The 17,791-nt window shown below is 46.9% G+C and overlaps 1 protein-coding gene across 3 annotated transcripts in view; it reads left to right on the top strand.

Moving 5' to 3' along the window:
- The window catches only part of ADGRD1 (adhesion G protein-coupled receptor D1), a 305,590-nt gene that overhangs the window by 10,037 nt on the left and 277,762 nt on the right, over positions 1-17,791 (top strand). Inside the window, exons 3-5 of one of the 3 annotated variants that reach the window (XM_081174796.1) lie at positions 5,229-5,312; positions 11,476-11,571; positions 12,943-13,065. In XM_081174796.1, the coding sequence (XP_081030922.1) occupies positions 5,229-5,312; positions 11,476-11,571; positions 12,943-13,065 (303 nt within the window). Of the gene's footprint in view, positions 1-5,228; positions 5,313-11,475; positions 11,572-12,942; positions 13,066-14,194; positions 14,290-17,791 lie in introns of those variants that run through there. The other 2 variants (XM_081174797.1, XM_081174798.1) reach the window with 2 other exon arrangements.

Consider the following 17,791-nt stretch of genomic DNA (forward strand, 5'->3'; position numbering starts at 1 on the left):
AGTATGAGATGTTTATCACTGTTATTGCTGCTTATTGAATTTCTAACCCACTCTTCGTCTCCGTGGCGGCGAAAACCCCCAGTGTTAAAACAATAAAATTAAAAGAAGCTAAAAACGTTTCAGAACATTCTGAACACCCAAGAACATTTAAAAACAGTTGCATATCCTCACAACTGATAATGTCAAGGTCGGCATCAAATGCTTGGGTCAGCAATAGGCCTGGGTGGGGTATCGATACTTCACTAAGGACTGGTACGAGGGCCAGAGCACAATGGCGGTTTCACCCGGCAGTATATCATGGGTGAAACCGCCAACACTCCTGAGTCCTTCTGCCACCAGCGCCCAGTGTGCCAAAGCAGAAACCAGCTGCAGTCAGGAGCTGGTGGCAGAAGGAGCTCAGGAGCAGTAGCGGTTTCACCTGCAATATACCACCAGGTGAAACCGCCATCGCACTCTGGCCCTCATACTGCTGAGGGAAGAACAAGTTACATCGGCCAGGGCCAGTGTAGCTTGTTCCTCCCTCGGCTGTCTGCGTGGGCAGGTGGCTCCTCAGCGAAGAAGGGCACTAGTAAGTGGTACTTAGCCCCAGAAGTCCTGGATCTCTGGCAGTGATCAAACTTGCTATTTTAGTTCCAGCGCTCTCCGGCAACGGCTATGCGGCTTCACTCCGCAGAAAAAGCAGTCGACTCACAGCACAGCGCCACTTCCCCCTCTTCACTTCGGAGCCTGTTTCTGGGTTCCTTAGTGGGTTGGGGGGGCGCTAAAGGTGCCCGCCGAGTCCCACGGTCACAGGCTTCATCCGCCTGTGATTTTCAAAAGGGTCCCCGCTATGCCGCAGCGGAAAGACCCGTTTCTTGCGGAGCTTGTCCCTCCTGTTCAGAGGGAGTCCGCCATCACCGGAGGTGCCACCCCGGAAGTCCAGGGCCAGTGTAGCTTGTTCTTCCCTCGGCTGTCTGCGTGGGCAGGTGGCTCCTCAGCGAAGAAGGGCAGGAGGAGCTAGCTGCCTTGTCCCTGGTGCTGTGAGGCACCAGGGGGAAACTGCCCTAGCTCCAAACTGTGATGGTTTCACCCCATCACCTTGCAGGCTGGGGACGAGGCAGCTTGCTCCCAGGGCCGTCTTAAGCATATCTGGCTCCGTGGTGCAAAGATCCCTCCGGCACCCGCCCCCCCCATTTCCCAGAGTTGCTGACCTTTTTTAAGGGAGGACAGAGCTGCCAGCGATGTGCCCAGCTTTGCGGGGCTGGAGGAGGCAGGCAGCGGCTGGAGGGCAGCTCCTCCGGTGGGGACGAGGCGGAGGCTGGATGCGGCGGTTCCTGGTTCAGCTGGCCGCTTCGTGCCACAGTGGCCACGGCAGGCGGAGGCTTCGGGAGCAGTGCTGCTTCGGCACGGCATGGCGGAGGTGAGTGAGGGCAGCCTCCAGCCTCCACCTCTTCCCTGGTGCCCTCCACAACTTGGAGCCCTGGCACCCTGTGCCACTAGCCTCTATGGGTAAGACGCCCCTGCTTGCTCCTCCCTTTCAACATCGCCGAGGCCTAGTCAGCAAGAATATTTTAAAGTTTTTTGGGGTTGTGTTTTGTGGAAGTGTGAATTAGGCAGAATTTTAATGCAAACCAAATGGAAATTCTCTCCCTCCCCCCCAATTTGGTGGTAGAGCAAATGGTTATCATGAGGTACTGCTTCTTGTTTTTACAGCACATGATTTGCCCTCCAACTGTCCCAGCTTCAGTTCTTAGCATCTCTGGGCAGAGCAGCAAAACTCTCTTTGTTAGGACTGCCCTGTGAGCAACAGTCAGGTGACTGAGGAACCAGGAAGCAGGGGCAATGGGGCAAGCCAGTAGTTGGGACCAGAGAACAAGCCAGGAGGCAGAAGCGAAGAACAGTTTAGGGGAAGGGCCATAGCTCAGTGGCAGAGCATCTGCCTTGGGTGAAGAAGGTCCCAGGTTCGATCACTGGGAAAGACTGCCGCTCTGAAACCCTGGAGAGCCACACTATAAGCCCTGGTGGCTGGCAGTGACATAGCATGGGTTGCCTGGGCCCAGGCAAATATTGTGCCCCCAGTGGCAAAGATGAGTATGTGCTTGCAGATAGGTATGCTTTAAGTTTGCACCACAGAGGACTCAAATGCAACAGTTGCACCAGCGGAAACATGCCATGCAACAGATTGCAGAGTCTATTGAGAAACAAAGTTACCAGCGCTTGTGCAACAATAGTGGTCTACTGGAGTAAAACATTTCGCCAACGGAATAGATATCCCACTAAGTGACTTTAACTTGGCCCTACAGTTGATACAACCCATTGTTCCAAGCACACCCAGTTTCCCTAACAGCAAGCCTTGAACTTGTAAGTGGTACTTAGCCCCAGAAGTCCTGGATCTCTGGCAGTGATCAAACTTGCTATTTTAGTTCCAACTTTGCCAGTCACACTGCCGGGGCTAAATAAACTCCTAGGACACTTCCCCCTGCTGTAGATAACCTCCGTTTGTTTCTTCAGAATGAAAGAGGAGGAAATGATCTGTATGCACAGTCCCCAGGGAGATTCCAGCGGAATAGATCTTCTTTACCAATTTCAACCTGTGCTATCTATTTATTAAAGTGGGTCTCATTTCTACAAAAGCACTTTGAGCTGGTATTGTGGGCCCTTAACATTTGCAGGAAGATACTGTAGAATCAGAATCCACCCCCTCCCCCACCCCCAAGCTCACAAAGTGCTTCTGGCTATGGGTGAATGTGTGATAGCCTTCGAGGAGGGGAAGTTGTCTGAGCAGAACTGACCCAAGGTTTCGGGCTGCCTGAAGCGGGTCCCGAGTAAGCCCCCTCCCTGCTTGCTAGCGCCAATGCTTTTAAATGTCTTCCTGTGCTATATAGACACCAATCCCTGCCTTCATCTATGCCTCCTCCCCACGCTGGGCCACCTGAACCATCATTTCATCCTCCTGCACGGAAGGACCAACCAAGGCCTACTAGCCATGATGGGCTTATGTCCGTTGTCAGAGGCAATATGGCTCTGAATGCCAGTGCTGTTCATTTCCCAGTTGTGGGTGTGATGGCCTGGGACTTGGGCTCGGAACCAGAGGAGTCTCAGTCCGCACTGGATCCTTTGCCTCAGGCGGCATCTGGACCAAGTCTAGGGCCTTATTCTGAAGAGCCCCAGTCTGCACAGGTTCCCCTGCAACAAACACCAGCTCGGCCGAGTCAGGGGCCTGAGCCTGCCCTGGATCCAGATGCGGGGATGACCTCGCTGCCTTCAGCTGGGCCATCACTTACAGCTGCTCCACTCCGGTTTGGTCAGGGGAGGCTGAGGCGGCCCCTGGGTCTAGTCACCCACTGACGTCTCCTGAGCTGCAGAGACTAAGGTCTGAGAGAAGGAGAGACCTGAGTATTCGCAGGAGGAGTGCTTGCCTTTGGGCGAGACAGGGAGGTGAGTCGCTGGGGGATCAGGACTGGCCGTTATCTCGACAAAGATAAAAGGCTGTCGGACCCCGCCCCAGGTTATGGGAGCAACATTGCTGTTTGCTATAACCTGCCTGAGACCCTGCGCCCGACCTAGCCTGGTTTCCTGCCTGGGCCCTGTCGGACTGACTCCTCACGGAATCCTTGAATTCGGGACCGGACCTGGACCGCGTTGCTCGGGTTAACCCCTGGGCCCAGCACAGTGGGCTTCCCATGGGCATTTGGTTGGGCACTGCAGCAACAGCATGCTGGACTAAATGGGCCCCTGGCCTGATTCAGACTCTTCTTACGTTGGTATTTTGCAGCTATGTTGTCACTGGGAAGCAAAAGCCCTTGGAGGGCTTGTTCTTTGTTAGCTTGTGCACTTCGATCTCAGTGCAGATGACCATCTGCAGCTGAATAAAGCACTTAAGGAAACTCAACATTACAGATTAGCTGCGGGGCTTATTTATTTGCTGGTAGGAAGCAGAAAGCAGAAAACAAAAACCCACAGATGTTCTCTCTCTGCGTGTGCACGTGCGCGCAGAATGGTGGAATTGTTAAATGTTTGCTTTTCCAGATGTTTCTTTGCAGATTGAGGCCATTCTTCCACATCTAACCCCCCCCATGGGATTGCATGCAGTGCTAGTCTTACTCAGAGTAGACTTATTGAATGAAACAAACATAAATACATACATTGTGTGGCAACACCTACCCTTGGAAACTCCTTCCCATTGCATATCAGTATTGTTAACTTATACTGTACTTCACCTTTCCCCCAAGTGTCTCAAGGCGGCTAACACAGGTCTACCCCTTGCCATTTAAACTCCACAACAACCCTGTGAGGTTGGTTAGGCTGAAAAGCAATGACTGGCCCAAAGTCACCACTTCATGGCTGGGTGGGGATTTGAACCCTGACCTCCCAGGTCCTACTGCAATATTCTAACCACTACACTGCACTGTCTGCCTCATTTCAGACTATCTCTTCATGACCCATTGAAAGCTTTCCTCTTTCAGCGCCTTCTGAGTAGAGATTTTTGGTTTGCTCAGCTATCTGAGCTGGTACCTGCAATGGATTTGAATTGACTGCGTTATTGATGTTGCTTTTTTTTTTTTTTTAAAAAAAATGTTCTCATCTCTATAATTAGCTTTTAATTGGTTTTTATCTATTCAAACGCTCTGCATATGTTTTTTAGTACACTGTAAATCACTTTAAGGTGCCTCATGGGAAGTGAATCACAAATTAAATAAATGAAATGAAATGGAAAATAATAATAAGGGAACCAATATGTGGTTGCTTCATTTGCTGGAGAGGAGTTGATCCTATTCCCGTTATGCTCAAGACAAGGGTTGTAGCTCAGTGGCAGAACATCTGCTTTGAATGCAGAAGGTCCCAGGTTCAAATCTTGGTTTCTCCAGATAGGGTTTGTTTGTTTATTTATTCCAGTTATTGCCCACTTTTCTTCCAAGGAGCTCAAGGTGGCACAGGTGGCTCCCCCTCTCCCCACTTTGCCCCACAACAACTCTGTGGGGTAGGTTAGGCTGAGAGACAGGAGTTGGCCAATGGTCACTCAGTGAGCTTCAAGGCTGGAGTGGCAGATTTGAACCCTGGTTTCCCAGGTTTCAGTCTGACATTCTAACCACTCTACCACACCGCTTTAAATCCTGGGAAGCTGCTGATGGTCAGTGTAGACAATACTTGAACTAGATGAACTCAGTGGTCAGACTTTGTATAAGACTCCCTGCATCCCTGTGGAAGACATCTTCAAAGCAGTCCTTGACATTGTGTTTTCTTGACAGGTTTTGATGTCCTGGCCCAAGCATCGCATTATTGGCCCCTGGGAGCCGTGGAAGGAATCCATGAGTTGCGAGACGCGAATGGAGGTAGATCGAAGAACGGTGATTCCCCACTCCCTTTAGAGTGACTTAAATCTTTATGAAATTCAGAGTGTAAGAAAGCAAGGTTGAGAAACACTGGCTTTGTGGACTACCCACTTGTGTTTGTCAATTGGCCCAGCAAATGTTTTGGACCCAAATGACCTTTTCTGTTGGCATTTCAAACCACAGACTTGATCTTTGGTGGGGAAAGAGGCGGGCTGGTGACCCACACAGAACTATGCTTTCAAAGACAATATTGGTGGGTGGGCAACCTCATGAGCCCAACTGAAACATTGATGATGGGTTCGGAGGGGCAATGAAAACCAGCTGTGTTGTGTGAGCTTAAAAATTAGTGCAATACCAAGTGGTGCCTCCGTCACGTGGAAACCACATGGGATAAAGCTATGCATTATTAACACAGTTTGGGGGTAGTGGGTGTGTGTGTCTCTGTGGGGTAATGCATGTTTGCCCCACGTCTGAAAGTGGTCTTCCTCCATCCCTCAATCCCAAGAAGGCTTTTGTTCATGCTGTCCTTTAGATCCTGCACGGAAACTCATTTGTGTTTGTGGACTGTGGTTGGAGTTTTGTGTGTGTTATGTAAATATAGGCACAAATATAGGCTCCCTGTGGTTCGTGTTTGGATTAGGAACATAAGCACCCCAGGCTGGTTCACAAATGCATGGGAATCGCACTTGACTTGGTACCCCATCATGAGATTTATCCAGCATTTAGGCTGGTCCACAGAAGCAGAAATAGCAATGAGGGAGGCTTGGACAGAACCACTTTTGACTTCAGGGTGCACGTGTGGGTTGAATGCTCATAAAAAGACGCATGTCAGGGAGAACTGTGTCCTGGTCCAAACCTTCTCCCCTGACATGCTAATTTCTGTGTGGAGTTGTTCACCCAACACATACAATGTGTAGTGTTCAGTCGTCTCTCACCACCACCACCACATGAAGTGGTACAGTTCAGAAGTCCTTTGACCACTTCATCTCCCATTAAGACTGAACCTTAAAGGTGGCAGATGAATATGTGAATAGGGACCCCCACCCTCTCCAATGAAATGTGTTGATTCTGTGACAACTTCCCATGATCTCAAACTTTTCTTTATGGCAACTGATACTCTGTGATGGCTCATTCAGACATGCAACAAGCCTTGATCCAATGAAGAATGAGCATGCAGCGTTTGAAATTTGCTTGGTGCCAGGCACATTTGGCATCTGGCTATTGACCACTTTGTGACCAAGTGAAGATACCCAGGTGTCAGGGTGGCACCTGACATCTCTACCATCTGGAGGTACATGCCTGGGGATCTTGACTGTTGCCACACACTAGCAACACATTCTTTGGAATTCTATCTGTGATATTTTACCTACACAATCATAACGAATTTCAGGAACCAAAAAGTCATATTGAAAAATACAACTTTCAAGCTCTCTGTCTCTGGCAGCTAGGCATTCCATTTTGGCAACTGTAACCCTGGTTTAAGGAGCCATTTGACACCTAGCTTACATATCTGAGTTTCTAACACTGCGAAGCATGCATATGTGAACCAGGACTAAGGTTGCAAAACCTACACACGCCTCACACAGGAGCAAGTGCCATTGAACTCAGTAGGCCTTACTTTTGAGTAGACAGTAATAAGATGGGGCTGTATGTATTGTTTTGGTTGTGTAACGTCATAACAGCAGGGAGCCTGCTTGGACATGGATGGGGAACCTGTGGCTGGCTGGATGTTGCTGGGCTACAGCTCTTGCCATTCCTGACCATTGACCTTACTGTTTGGGGCTGATGGGAACTGTAGTCCAATAGCATCTGGAGGTTACCTGGTTCTCCAGCCCTGTCCTAGAAGGTCTCCTTTCATGGATGCCGCAGCAGCAAAATCGCTGCTTTGATATCACTCTCTGATTACATGCATCTCTTCCTTCGGTAGCCAAAGAGTCTTTCATGTTTTATTTACTTGTACCCACCCAACTCAGCCTTCGCATCTGCCATGAATTCCACGCAGTTGTGTTTTTTCACTCCACGTTTCCCGCTCATCAATCCTCAGAGCGTCATAAGCTTGCATTTCATGTTAATCCATTTCATTTGTTGAAATCTTTGTGTGGCTGTAAATCCAGTTCTGTATCTCTCAATTGCTTGTTTCTGCAGATACCAGCGTCACCAGACTGGCTTTTTTTAGATACATGCATAGATAGATAGATTAGATGGATAGAAGTGATACATACATACATACATATATATATATATATATATATATATATATATATATATATATATATATATATATATATATATATTTGCTTTCGTAGATTTTCACGGGTACAGGAATGTAGGTTTTGGTGTCTTCGGGTGTCTTCCCGTGTAAGAGTTGGGGTGTCTAGGCGACGTTTCGACGAGGTCTCACTCGTCATCTTCAGGCTGGTGCTTTCGGCTTCTTGTTACTAGAACAGAGCAGGATCTCAGTGTTTGAGTTCCTATAAATACTGTTGAGGGGGTGTGGTGTATAGCCTCCAACGTTCTGGGCAGAGAGGAAGTTCCTAGGTTAATGTGCCTTTTCTTCTTTTGTTCATTAATTACTTGAGGGATATCTTGAGTGATTACTTGAGTGATATTCTGAGTACCACTTAGGAGGGTCATTAGGTGTAATAAATGCGAATAAATGCACGTATCGCAGAACACAAGAATGCCGTCAAAAAAGAAGAAAAAACTTCCTCTCTTTACCAACACATGAAAGAAACAGGACACGAAATTAATTTTGCAGATTCCAAATTGCTCTTTAACATGGAACATCACCACAAGAGAATAATCATGGAAGCCATCGAGATAGAGAAACACCCTCACAACATGAACAAGCGTGACGACACGTCCCGCCTGCCAGACATCTGGAAATTAGCCCTCCCCACAAAAACCGACACCAGAACCAGAGGCACACAGAACGCCATCTCCAATCAACCACACCAGACCCAAACCCAGACCCTCTCCACAGATAAATTACAGACACCATCCAGTAGCCAAACCATAGTGGCACCTCCGGATGCTGCACCCCCCTGCAATCCCTACACAGATCTGGCTGGCACAGGGCACAAAACCACAGCTCGCCCCTATACACGAAGCCAAGCCAGAGCACAACTAAGTGCAGTACAGCCATCTTCTCAGAAAAACTCTTTACAAGGTCAAGAGGTCAAGACACGAAAGCTTTAGCAACTAATCCACACCTAATGACCCTCCTAAGTGGTACTCAGAATATCACTCAAGTAATCACTCAAGATATCCCTCAAGTAATTAATGAACAAAAGAAGAAAAGGCACATTAACCTAGGAACTTCCTCTCTGCCCAGAACGTTGGAGGCTATACACCACACCCCCTCAACAGTATTTATAGGAACTCAAACACTGAGATCCTGCTCTGTTCTAGTAACAAGAAGCCGAAAGCACCAGCCTGAAGATGACGAGTGAGACCTCGTCGAAACGTCGCCTAGACACCCCAACTCTTACACGGGAAGACACCCGAAGACACCAAAACCTATATATATATATATATATATATATATATATATATATATATATATATATACACACACACACACACACATTTTGGAGGTGACTTTGATGCAAGGTATCTCTGTGTTCTGGGGGGAAATAGTGGAGCAGCAAGTAATTTTTTCCCTGTAACACTTAAATGGCTATTTGCTATGAAATCAGTGGAGTCTGGGTCCATTGGTGCCAGTGGGTCACTGCCCCACCAACCTCACTGTGCCCTTGTCCTCCTGTCTCCCTACTTACAACCAGACCACAGGGTACCACTGGTGGCTGTTAGCCTCCTCTGCCTTGCTCTTGGTGTTGCCTTTGTGGAACTCAACAGAGGATGGGATGAAAGCAGACTTAATTGGCTCTGGCTGTCATTGAATCTGACTCCACCTGCTGAGGTCCTCCAGTCTCACCAGCCTTGATGAGAATTGGCTTCCACTGATCTACATGGGAGTTCCCGAGGCGAGCGCCAATACCATTCTCTCTCTTGGCTGCGAGTGCCATTGCTTATTTAGCCCAAATGGCATCACCCATCCACACAAATGAGGTTTTGGTTGCCTTTTGGGGAGAACACCAAAGTTTTTAGAACTTTGTTCAGTGTTGTCTGCACTGATTGACAGACAATTGGGGTTTCAGGCAGGGGTCTTTCCAAGGCCTCTCTAGAGACCATAGAATCCTAGAATTGCAGAGTTGGAAGGGACCCCAATTGTCATCTAGTCCAACTACCATGTGGTCTCCCATCCAATTTGAAACCATACTGGATCCTGCTTAGCTTTGAAAACATGCCAGCCGTTTTATTACTGCACCACTATGTGGCAGGGGTTGTACCTGGAAGATGCTTTGTCATTTAGGTCAGATCCCAACCATACATATAAATCATGCTTATACCACTTTAACAGCTGTGGGGAGTCCATGGAGAAACTGCGGCTTGTCAAGGGTGCTTGGATTTTATTTGTTTATTTAATTTATACCCCGCTCTTCCTCCTAAAGGAGACCCGGGCGACAAATATACAAGTGGTATGACATCTTAAAAACAATTCCAATACAGGTGCAGGCTGTGAAAGAATTCTGCTTGTAGGAATGGTAGGTTTGTGAGTTCAGCACCCTTAGCAAACTACTGGTCCTAGGATTCTTTGGGGGAAAGCCTTGACTGTTAAAGTGGTATAAGAGTACAGTGGTACCTCGGGTTACAGACGCTTCAGGTTACAGACTCCGCTAACCCAGAAATAGTACCTTGGGTTAAGAACTTTGCTTCAGGATGAGAACAGAAATGGTGCAGTAGTGGCGTGGTGGCAGTGGGAGGCCCCATTAGCTAAAGTGTTGCTTCAGGTTAAGAACAGTTTCAGGTTAAGAACGGATCTCCAGAATGAATTAAGTTCTTAACCCAAGGTACCACTGTACTTTAAATGTATGGTGTGGAAACGACCTGAGATACTACTCCCTCCCCCAAAAAAAGGTGAGATTGCATGATAAGAGTGATGATAATTTTGAAAATTCCACATTGAGCCAGGGCGTCAGCTTAGCATGGTAGACCTGGAGAGGCCAGGTGGGTGGAGCTGGAAGCGATGTCTCTTTTTAAAAAAAGGATATGGTGGGTGGGTGAGGAACTGGCCACCACGCCTTTTCATTTCTTAATCAGATTTCCTGCCCCCCACCATTCCAAAAAACAAGCACTCTCTCTTTAACTGGAGGCTACCCTATGACAAAACATGTTCTGTGTCCCTCTTCCCACTCCCTCACCCCTGGAAAAAAGAAAGTCTTAGGTAGGGCAAACCCATGCTCTAGGTGGGGTAGGATGCGCTCAGCAGCAGATGGGCTGGGCTGGAAGTGCTTATCTGACTTCCTGGCAGGTGAGTTGCCATTCCTTACTGGAAGGGCTGTTGGAGTAACGGAGATGACAGGAGGTTGGATGCAGGTGAGCTGTACAGAAGCACGCTGGCAAGCATGCTCCAAGCAAGCTGCTGGCTAGCTCTGCCGAGTCTCCTTTTATTAGCAGAAGTCAACAATTGGAAACAGTAGTGAAACCACCCTGAACTTAACATATTTCCATCTAAGCACATTTCCAGCATTAGCAAATACACATGTCAGCAGGTGCTTCCCTGGATACTTTCCCCCAATACTTGATTACGTCTGTGTCCCCGGTCATGCTCCAGCCAAGCGATATGTCTAACAACAAATTGTGAGAGGACAAAGGTCAGGGGAAAAGCCCTGTTTTCTAGCCAAGAAGGTCAGGGAAAGCAGGTGTAATGCTCCTTGACATACTGTTGCATGTCTGGTGCGAGTTTTGCCTTCGCAAAGCGGAGCGTTACCTCCACAAAGGGCGAGGCAGCAGGGCAGGTGGTGCAGGGCAAAGGCATCAATGGAACCAATCCAGTGTGTCTGCCAGTACATTAGCACCATGACACCCTCCGTGCCACCTCCCCTTCTCTCTCCTGGTAAGCAGTTCTGCCCCACCAAGCCATCTGCTGCTGAATGTGCTAGCTGTCCCCAATCTGGGTACAATCCCCTGGGAGGAGCTTTCACTACTTTACTGTTCACTCCCCACATTGAGAGATACAGACTGGCTGATTCATATTCATCTTGCATTTATTCATTGTGTTGCTTTTCTCTCTTTTTTTGTCTTTTGTCGTTCCACCCAGCTTTAAGATTCCACAACTTCACTGTGCTTCCTTCCCATAATTCTACTTTTGTATATACCAATGATTCTGCCTACTCTAACTTCTCTGCAACTGTAGGTGAGGATTCAGTACGATTCTTCTGCATTTGTCACTCTCGGGCCATTCTGAATAATGCTGTAAGCTAGATGTGGTTTTAAAGCAGGCACTGTTTTTCTTTAAAAAATATTTTAAATCTGTATGGTTTTAAGTGGAAATTCTCCCTCTCAAAACAGAGTATAGAGGAGTCTCTTTGTTGGGTATGCAGGTTCAGTAAATGATACTCCAGTAAGTCCAGGGGAGACAAAACAGGGTGATGATTAGGTCTAACTATGGTTTGTGGCATAAACTCTGGTTACAATATCAAAAAAATACTGTGAAACTATGGTTTGCTAAGCTGCATACTGCTGCCCCAGAAACCATCTACTGCAGGCATAGGCAAACTCGGCCCTCTAGATGTTTTGGGACTACAATTCCCATCATCCCTGACCACTGGTCCTGTTAGCTAGGGATCATGGGAGTTGTAGGCCAAAAACCTCTGGAGGGCTAAGTTTGTCTATGCCTGATCTACTGTATACCTCAGCTTGTAGTAAATGATACTCCAGTAGGTCCAGGGGAGACAAAACAGGATGATTAGGTCTAACCAAGGGTTGTGGCCTTAACTCTGGTTACAATATCAAAAATACTGTGAAACCATGGTTTGCTAAGCTGCATTCTGCTGCCCCAGAAACCATCTACTGTATACCTCAACTTGGATCTGCTGTATACCATCTATTTGTCACCTCAAAAAGAAGAGAAAGCAGAGAGACATTGAAATTGCATTAACCATGGTTAGCTTGGCGTGCATGTAGCACTTACCTACGGTAAATTAAAACCTTCTTCAAGCCATGGTTTTACATTGTGCTTTACAGATAATCCTTAACTATGGCTCATGAACTGTGATGTAATGTTTAAGGGCCCTTATTGGCTCTCCCAGTTGCAGGGGGCAGAAGATGAGAGACAGCAGAGTCTCTTATTCCCATTACTGGTTCTACAGTTCCCAGAGTAGTTTAATAACCAGAGCCTCCTTGCAGAGAACCCTGGTTATTTTAGCTCAGGGAGGGGAATAGAGGGTATCTTTCAGCGCCCTTAACAAACTATGTTTCCCGTGATTCTCTCGGGAATGACATGAGTGTTTAAAGTGATAGGCCCCATGTGTACTATACATTTAAAGCAGTGCAGTAAGTCTGGAGTACTTGGGGGAGGGTATGAGTAGCACTGGGAGGATGCAAAGGAGTGAGATGGATTGCAGTGGTCAATGGGTCTGAGGCCCCATAGAGATGGGGATGAGGGGAGAGGAATAGGATGAAAGCTATTTAAAATTGCCTGAGTTGTATCCCTAGGCTGTTTGAACTGACAAGGCTATTAAAAAGAAATCAATGTATCATTTAAACAATTTCCCTCCTTTGGTAGATCTTGTAGAAGGAATAGTGAACAAAGGCATCTGCGTCCCAGATGTTAAGGGAATGACCTTCCTCCTTTTTGGAAGCCATCAGAACTCTTGCATTGTTAACCCGGAATTCTGTGAACCTGAAGGTTAGTACAAAGCCACAGTCGTCATTGTCTCCATTATATTCCTTTGTTGCATCCCACTTTTCTCAGAGAAAGGGAGGAGGATCTTGAGAAAGCTGCTGAAAGAAGACACATATCACCAACTCTTTTGAGGTTTAACGATGTGTATTTTCTGCAACCTCCCATTTTAATTTAAAAAAGAAAGAAAGAAAATCCAGATTATTTGCCTAGAAAATGCAAATACATTTATCAGAATTACTGGTGCAGTTTTCTTGCTGTAATTTAAGTATGGGCTTCTAAAAAGAAAAAGAGAAAGAGAGATCACTGCTGCCATAAATTCCCCAAGCAAATTCCACAAAGAGTTTGTCCTGAAGGACTGAGTTTTAGAGACATCTTCCCTGTATTTTAATATCCTTCTCTTGACTCATATCTCAGAGTGCTATCACAGCTGAGCATCAGCCCCTTAGGACTGCATTAGATCTCTCAGGTTATAAGTATTGCTGGTTAGGAACAATATTTGGCTTGAATCTCTCTAAGGATCTATGGTAAGTTTATTCTGGTCAGCAATCAGTCCAGGAGAACAATCCCCCCAAAATTCGCTTCAAGAATGTCGTTAACACTTTAAAGAAAAAAGAAAGAAAAGAATCAATTGGTGTCCCATGATTTCTTCTGGAGTCTAGCACACAGGTGTTTGTCTCTGTTTTAACCTCATAGCAACCTCTTGAGGTGGATTAAGCTATGATAGAGGCAGACAACCTTCTTCCCCTGCCAAGGACTCCATTCCCTTGGAAGTAATTGGTTGGCAGCATGCTGGCGGTGGGCGGAGTCACAGCCTCTCTGTTGGTGTGCTTTGCATACACACACACACTAACCCTACTAGTTGTTCTGAAATGACCTAAGTCCTGTTCATGCGTTCTGCTCACGTGTAAACCCCACATGCAAGTGAGGGGTGAGAGTGCTGAGGTCCACCTCTTGTGCCGCCATCCTTGAAGCCCACCATCTCATGGAATGTGACTGGGTGATATGGGGCTCCTCCACCACTCACGGTGGCTTTCCACATGATCTAGAACCCCAATCATGTAGGGTTCCAGAAGGGGAGGAACCAAAGAGCTGTTGGTTCCAACCAGGGCGAAGGCGGCAACAGACCAATGGATTCAGCCTGTGCAACCCATTTTCCTGAAATGATGCCTTTTCATCTAATCTCGACAGGCCAGAGGGATTTGTTTGCTGATATCGGCACATTTTGTTGTGTGTATAACAAATATTCTCCTACACACAAGCACACCATTTGGGAAATAAAAACCTCTTGGTCTGCAATGTTCATTCTCTAATGACAAGGATAATATAAGGCACTGGGTAAATGTTTATCATGCCATCACTGGCTTTCCCAGGGCTCACAAGCAAGATCATTAAGGCATTCAAACACTGCTTTGTGTGGCGAGTAACAATGGTATGAAAAAGGAGATGGGGAAACTCACACACCCTTATAAATGTCAGGGAGAAACCATGGTGGAAGAACATTTCAGAAGTGGTAGGAAGTTGAAGCCTACAGCTGAACTGTCAGTCATACCTGCAACTTTGGTATGTTTGTGGCAAGCAGGGCAACCCTGAACTGGGCTGGGGTCTTGATGCAACACCCCAAATGTCCCTTAAAGGAGCCCCCATGCTGTTTACTCCTGACATGCTTCTATTCAATGCCTCCTGCTCCACCAGAGTTGAACTGGTGACCTCACCTGGCTCATCACCATCAAACTAAGGTAGCTACAACCCATCACAGCTGGCTTGCCTGAATATCATGCAGCCTGACATCGCTGCCAACCCAGTCAGGGGGGGGGGGCAAATAATAAATTCTTCTTCTTCTTCTTCTTCTTCTTCTTCTTCTTCTTCTTCTTCTTCTTCTTGCCAACCTCAGACAGGTGGGCAGCACACAGCCTGAACAACTCTGTCTATTTTAAAAGAAGATGCTTGGGTGTCTATCAAGCATGCTTAAGACCATAGCCTTTTTCTTTTTTAAATTCCAGTGTGGAATGCAACTGCAATTTGTATGCTCCAGGAATCTAGCAATGTGTGAGGGTGAATTCCTTGTCTGGGGTGCGCAAAAGCTCCCCCTTCTCTAGGGATTGGGGGCAGGGATTTTATTCATCTTGCATTTGAAGGCATATCTAGCTAATCTGAGCATTCTGAAACATGTATGCAAACAGTTGTTGTTCAAAATGTGCATACTGCATTTACCTGAATTTTGCAATGCAGTTCTTGAATCAAACGGTGTTTACAAAAATGGAAATTTTAGGGGGAAATGTGCATAAAAAGGAATATATTAGTGGGAGAAAACGTACAAAAATGCATTGTATCAGAGAAATTGAATGTGTACAGTAATAAAGACTGCATACAAAAATGTGTTTATTAGGAGAAAGTCACACTAAAATGATGAAGAATTTTTAGGAGGATTTTAAAAAAGAAAAGAAAATTGCTGCAGAAATGCAGAGGAATGAATTTAAACATTGGAGAAATGAGAAACTGAAAGAACTGAAGTTGACAGATTCACCAATTCCTACAAAATGGACTGATTCACCCGTCCCTGCTTGTCCCCCTCCCACTGACAGTGACTGACATTTAGATGGCTTTGGCAAAAGGGAAGAGACATTTTCACAAAACTCAACTCTTCAGACTGTTGTCCTATCAATGTAGGGTGTGAACAAGGGAGAGCTTAGTCAGTCAGACGGAGCTGAAATTCCTGGAGAACAGGGAGGACCACAACTGAAGCTCAGCTTGGCAACCTTCTATTCTGAGCCTGACGGCATGCTTCCCTCCACCAAGAGAAATACCAAACTCAGCAGGCCTAAAATAATAATCAACAATGCTAGCAAAACCACACATTTCCCCCTTGCGGAAAGGAATGGAGTGGAAAGCAGGGAATATCAGCGACCGGGCGTTTGCCTGGTGGATGCAGTCCTGGCCCCTTGGTCCAGGAAAGGGTTGCAGAGGCAACACTTGAGAGATTGCCTTGTCCATCATGCACCCAGTAGATTGCTGTGGTCTGTGGCAAAGTTTCTCCTGCAAGTTCCAAAGAGCGCAGAAGCCACAGCAACTCAGAGCAGGGCTTTTAACGTGGCTGTCCCTAGCTCAGTCGGTAAAGCCTGAGACCCTTAATCTCAGGGTCGTGGGTTTGAGCCCCACATTGGGCAAAAGATTCCTGCATCGCAAGGGGTTGGACTAGATTAACCTTATGGTCCCCTTGCAGTTATACATTTCTGCGGAATAGAGTCTTTGTCCACTATTCGCTCTTTCTGGAAACAAATGAAGGCACTTGTGTTCTGAGAAGCTTCCCCAGCTTTGAGTGGGCCTTCGCCATGAGTTTCATTCTTTCTAGTTTAGTTTTAAATGTATCTGCTGTTCTGCACGCGCTTTATTTATTTATTTGCTGCTTTTCAAAATGATACATTGCCCTGAGACTATTCTATATAAGGTGATTAATAAATTGATGATGACCCCAGAACTCATCTTGATCCAATCAATGTAGTGTCTCCCAAATGCCAATGGGCTATAGATCTCATCATCCCTGACCTCTGGCCATGCTGACTGGGGCTCATTTTCATGAGGACCACCTCCTCCTCCTCCTCCTCCTTCTTCTTCTTCTTCTTCTTCTTCTTCTTCTTCTTCTTCTTCTTCTTCTTGCAAACTGGCTTGGAAATGTGGAAATCTGATTTTAATACTGGAAAAATGAGAAACTGGGAGAAACCGGAACTGCTCTCTGCCTCTCCCTCTCCAGCACCTGCTGTCTGCGGTGGCTGCCTCACTCTACCCAATGTCAGCTGCGTCCCATTGCTGACAGAGGGGGAGAGTGTGGAGAGACAGGAGAAGGTAATTAGGCAGGATTGCAGAATGAGGGAGGAGCAACCTAGTTGCAGTAGATGTTAGAATTTCTGCTCCATGATTGCAGTCATGAGATTTTTGTCTATCTCATGACGGTATGTGTTTTGACTCCACAGAGTGGGAAGTGACGGAGACAGGATGTCTGTGTTACTGTGTTCCGTGAAGTGGGACTATTGTCCTTTGTTATTTATCTCTCTGCTGTCTGATGCTAGAGAGAGAGGGAGCCATGTTGTAGTGCTCCGTGTGTGTTTATATGTAAATAAAGCAGATTAGCCAAAATGCTGAGTTGCTGAGGTCTGTTACACGACTGCGCAAACTCTGCAGATCCCTAAGTGTGCCAGTGTCGGTTGGCACCGGTCGCTGTGATGTTCGGGCTGAGGAAAGCTTATGAAGCTCCTGAACGATCGACCAGGAGGGAGAGAACATGCCAGTCGGGCATGTGTCTCTGCCAGGGTCCTACTTGAGTGTAGGCTGAACTCCTGACAGTAGAAGCCTGAGCTCTGAGAACATGGAGAAGGAAGGGGGAAGACACAGACTGACAGTTGAAGCTCGGACTCAGAGGGAGGGCCACCTAGGTGCACAAGAATTAATGAGAGGCGTGAACAGGAAAGGAAGCGAAGGGGGGCTTTAAACATGGGAAGAGGAAGGGGCGGAACTCAGACTCGGCAACAGCTAATTTGGAAGCAGACGTTGAGTGACTGAGCTCCAGAATGATTTGTGTGTTTTGAGCACTAAACCTGAGTTAATTGCTGCCACAGTTGTCTCGCTTCTGTGGGAGAGACCCAGCCATTACACCCAACGACAGGGCTGACCCTGCTCCATCCCTAAGCTGAGTTTTCTTTTGGGGAAAGGCAACAGGGGAACAGGAGGTGCAGGG

This window comes from Podarcis bocagei (genome assembly GCF_964188305.1).
Source record: "Podarcis bocagei genome assembly, chromosome: 16".
NCBI lineage: Eukaryota > Metazoa > Chordata > Lepidosauria > Squamata > Lacertidae > Podarcis > Podarcis bocagei.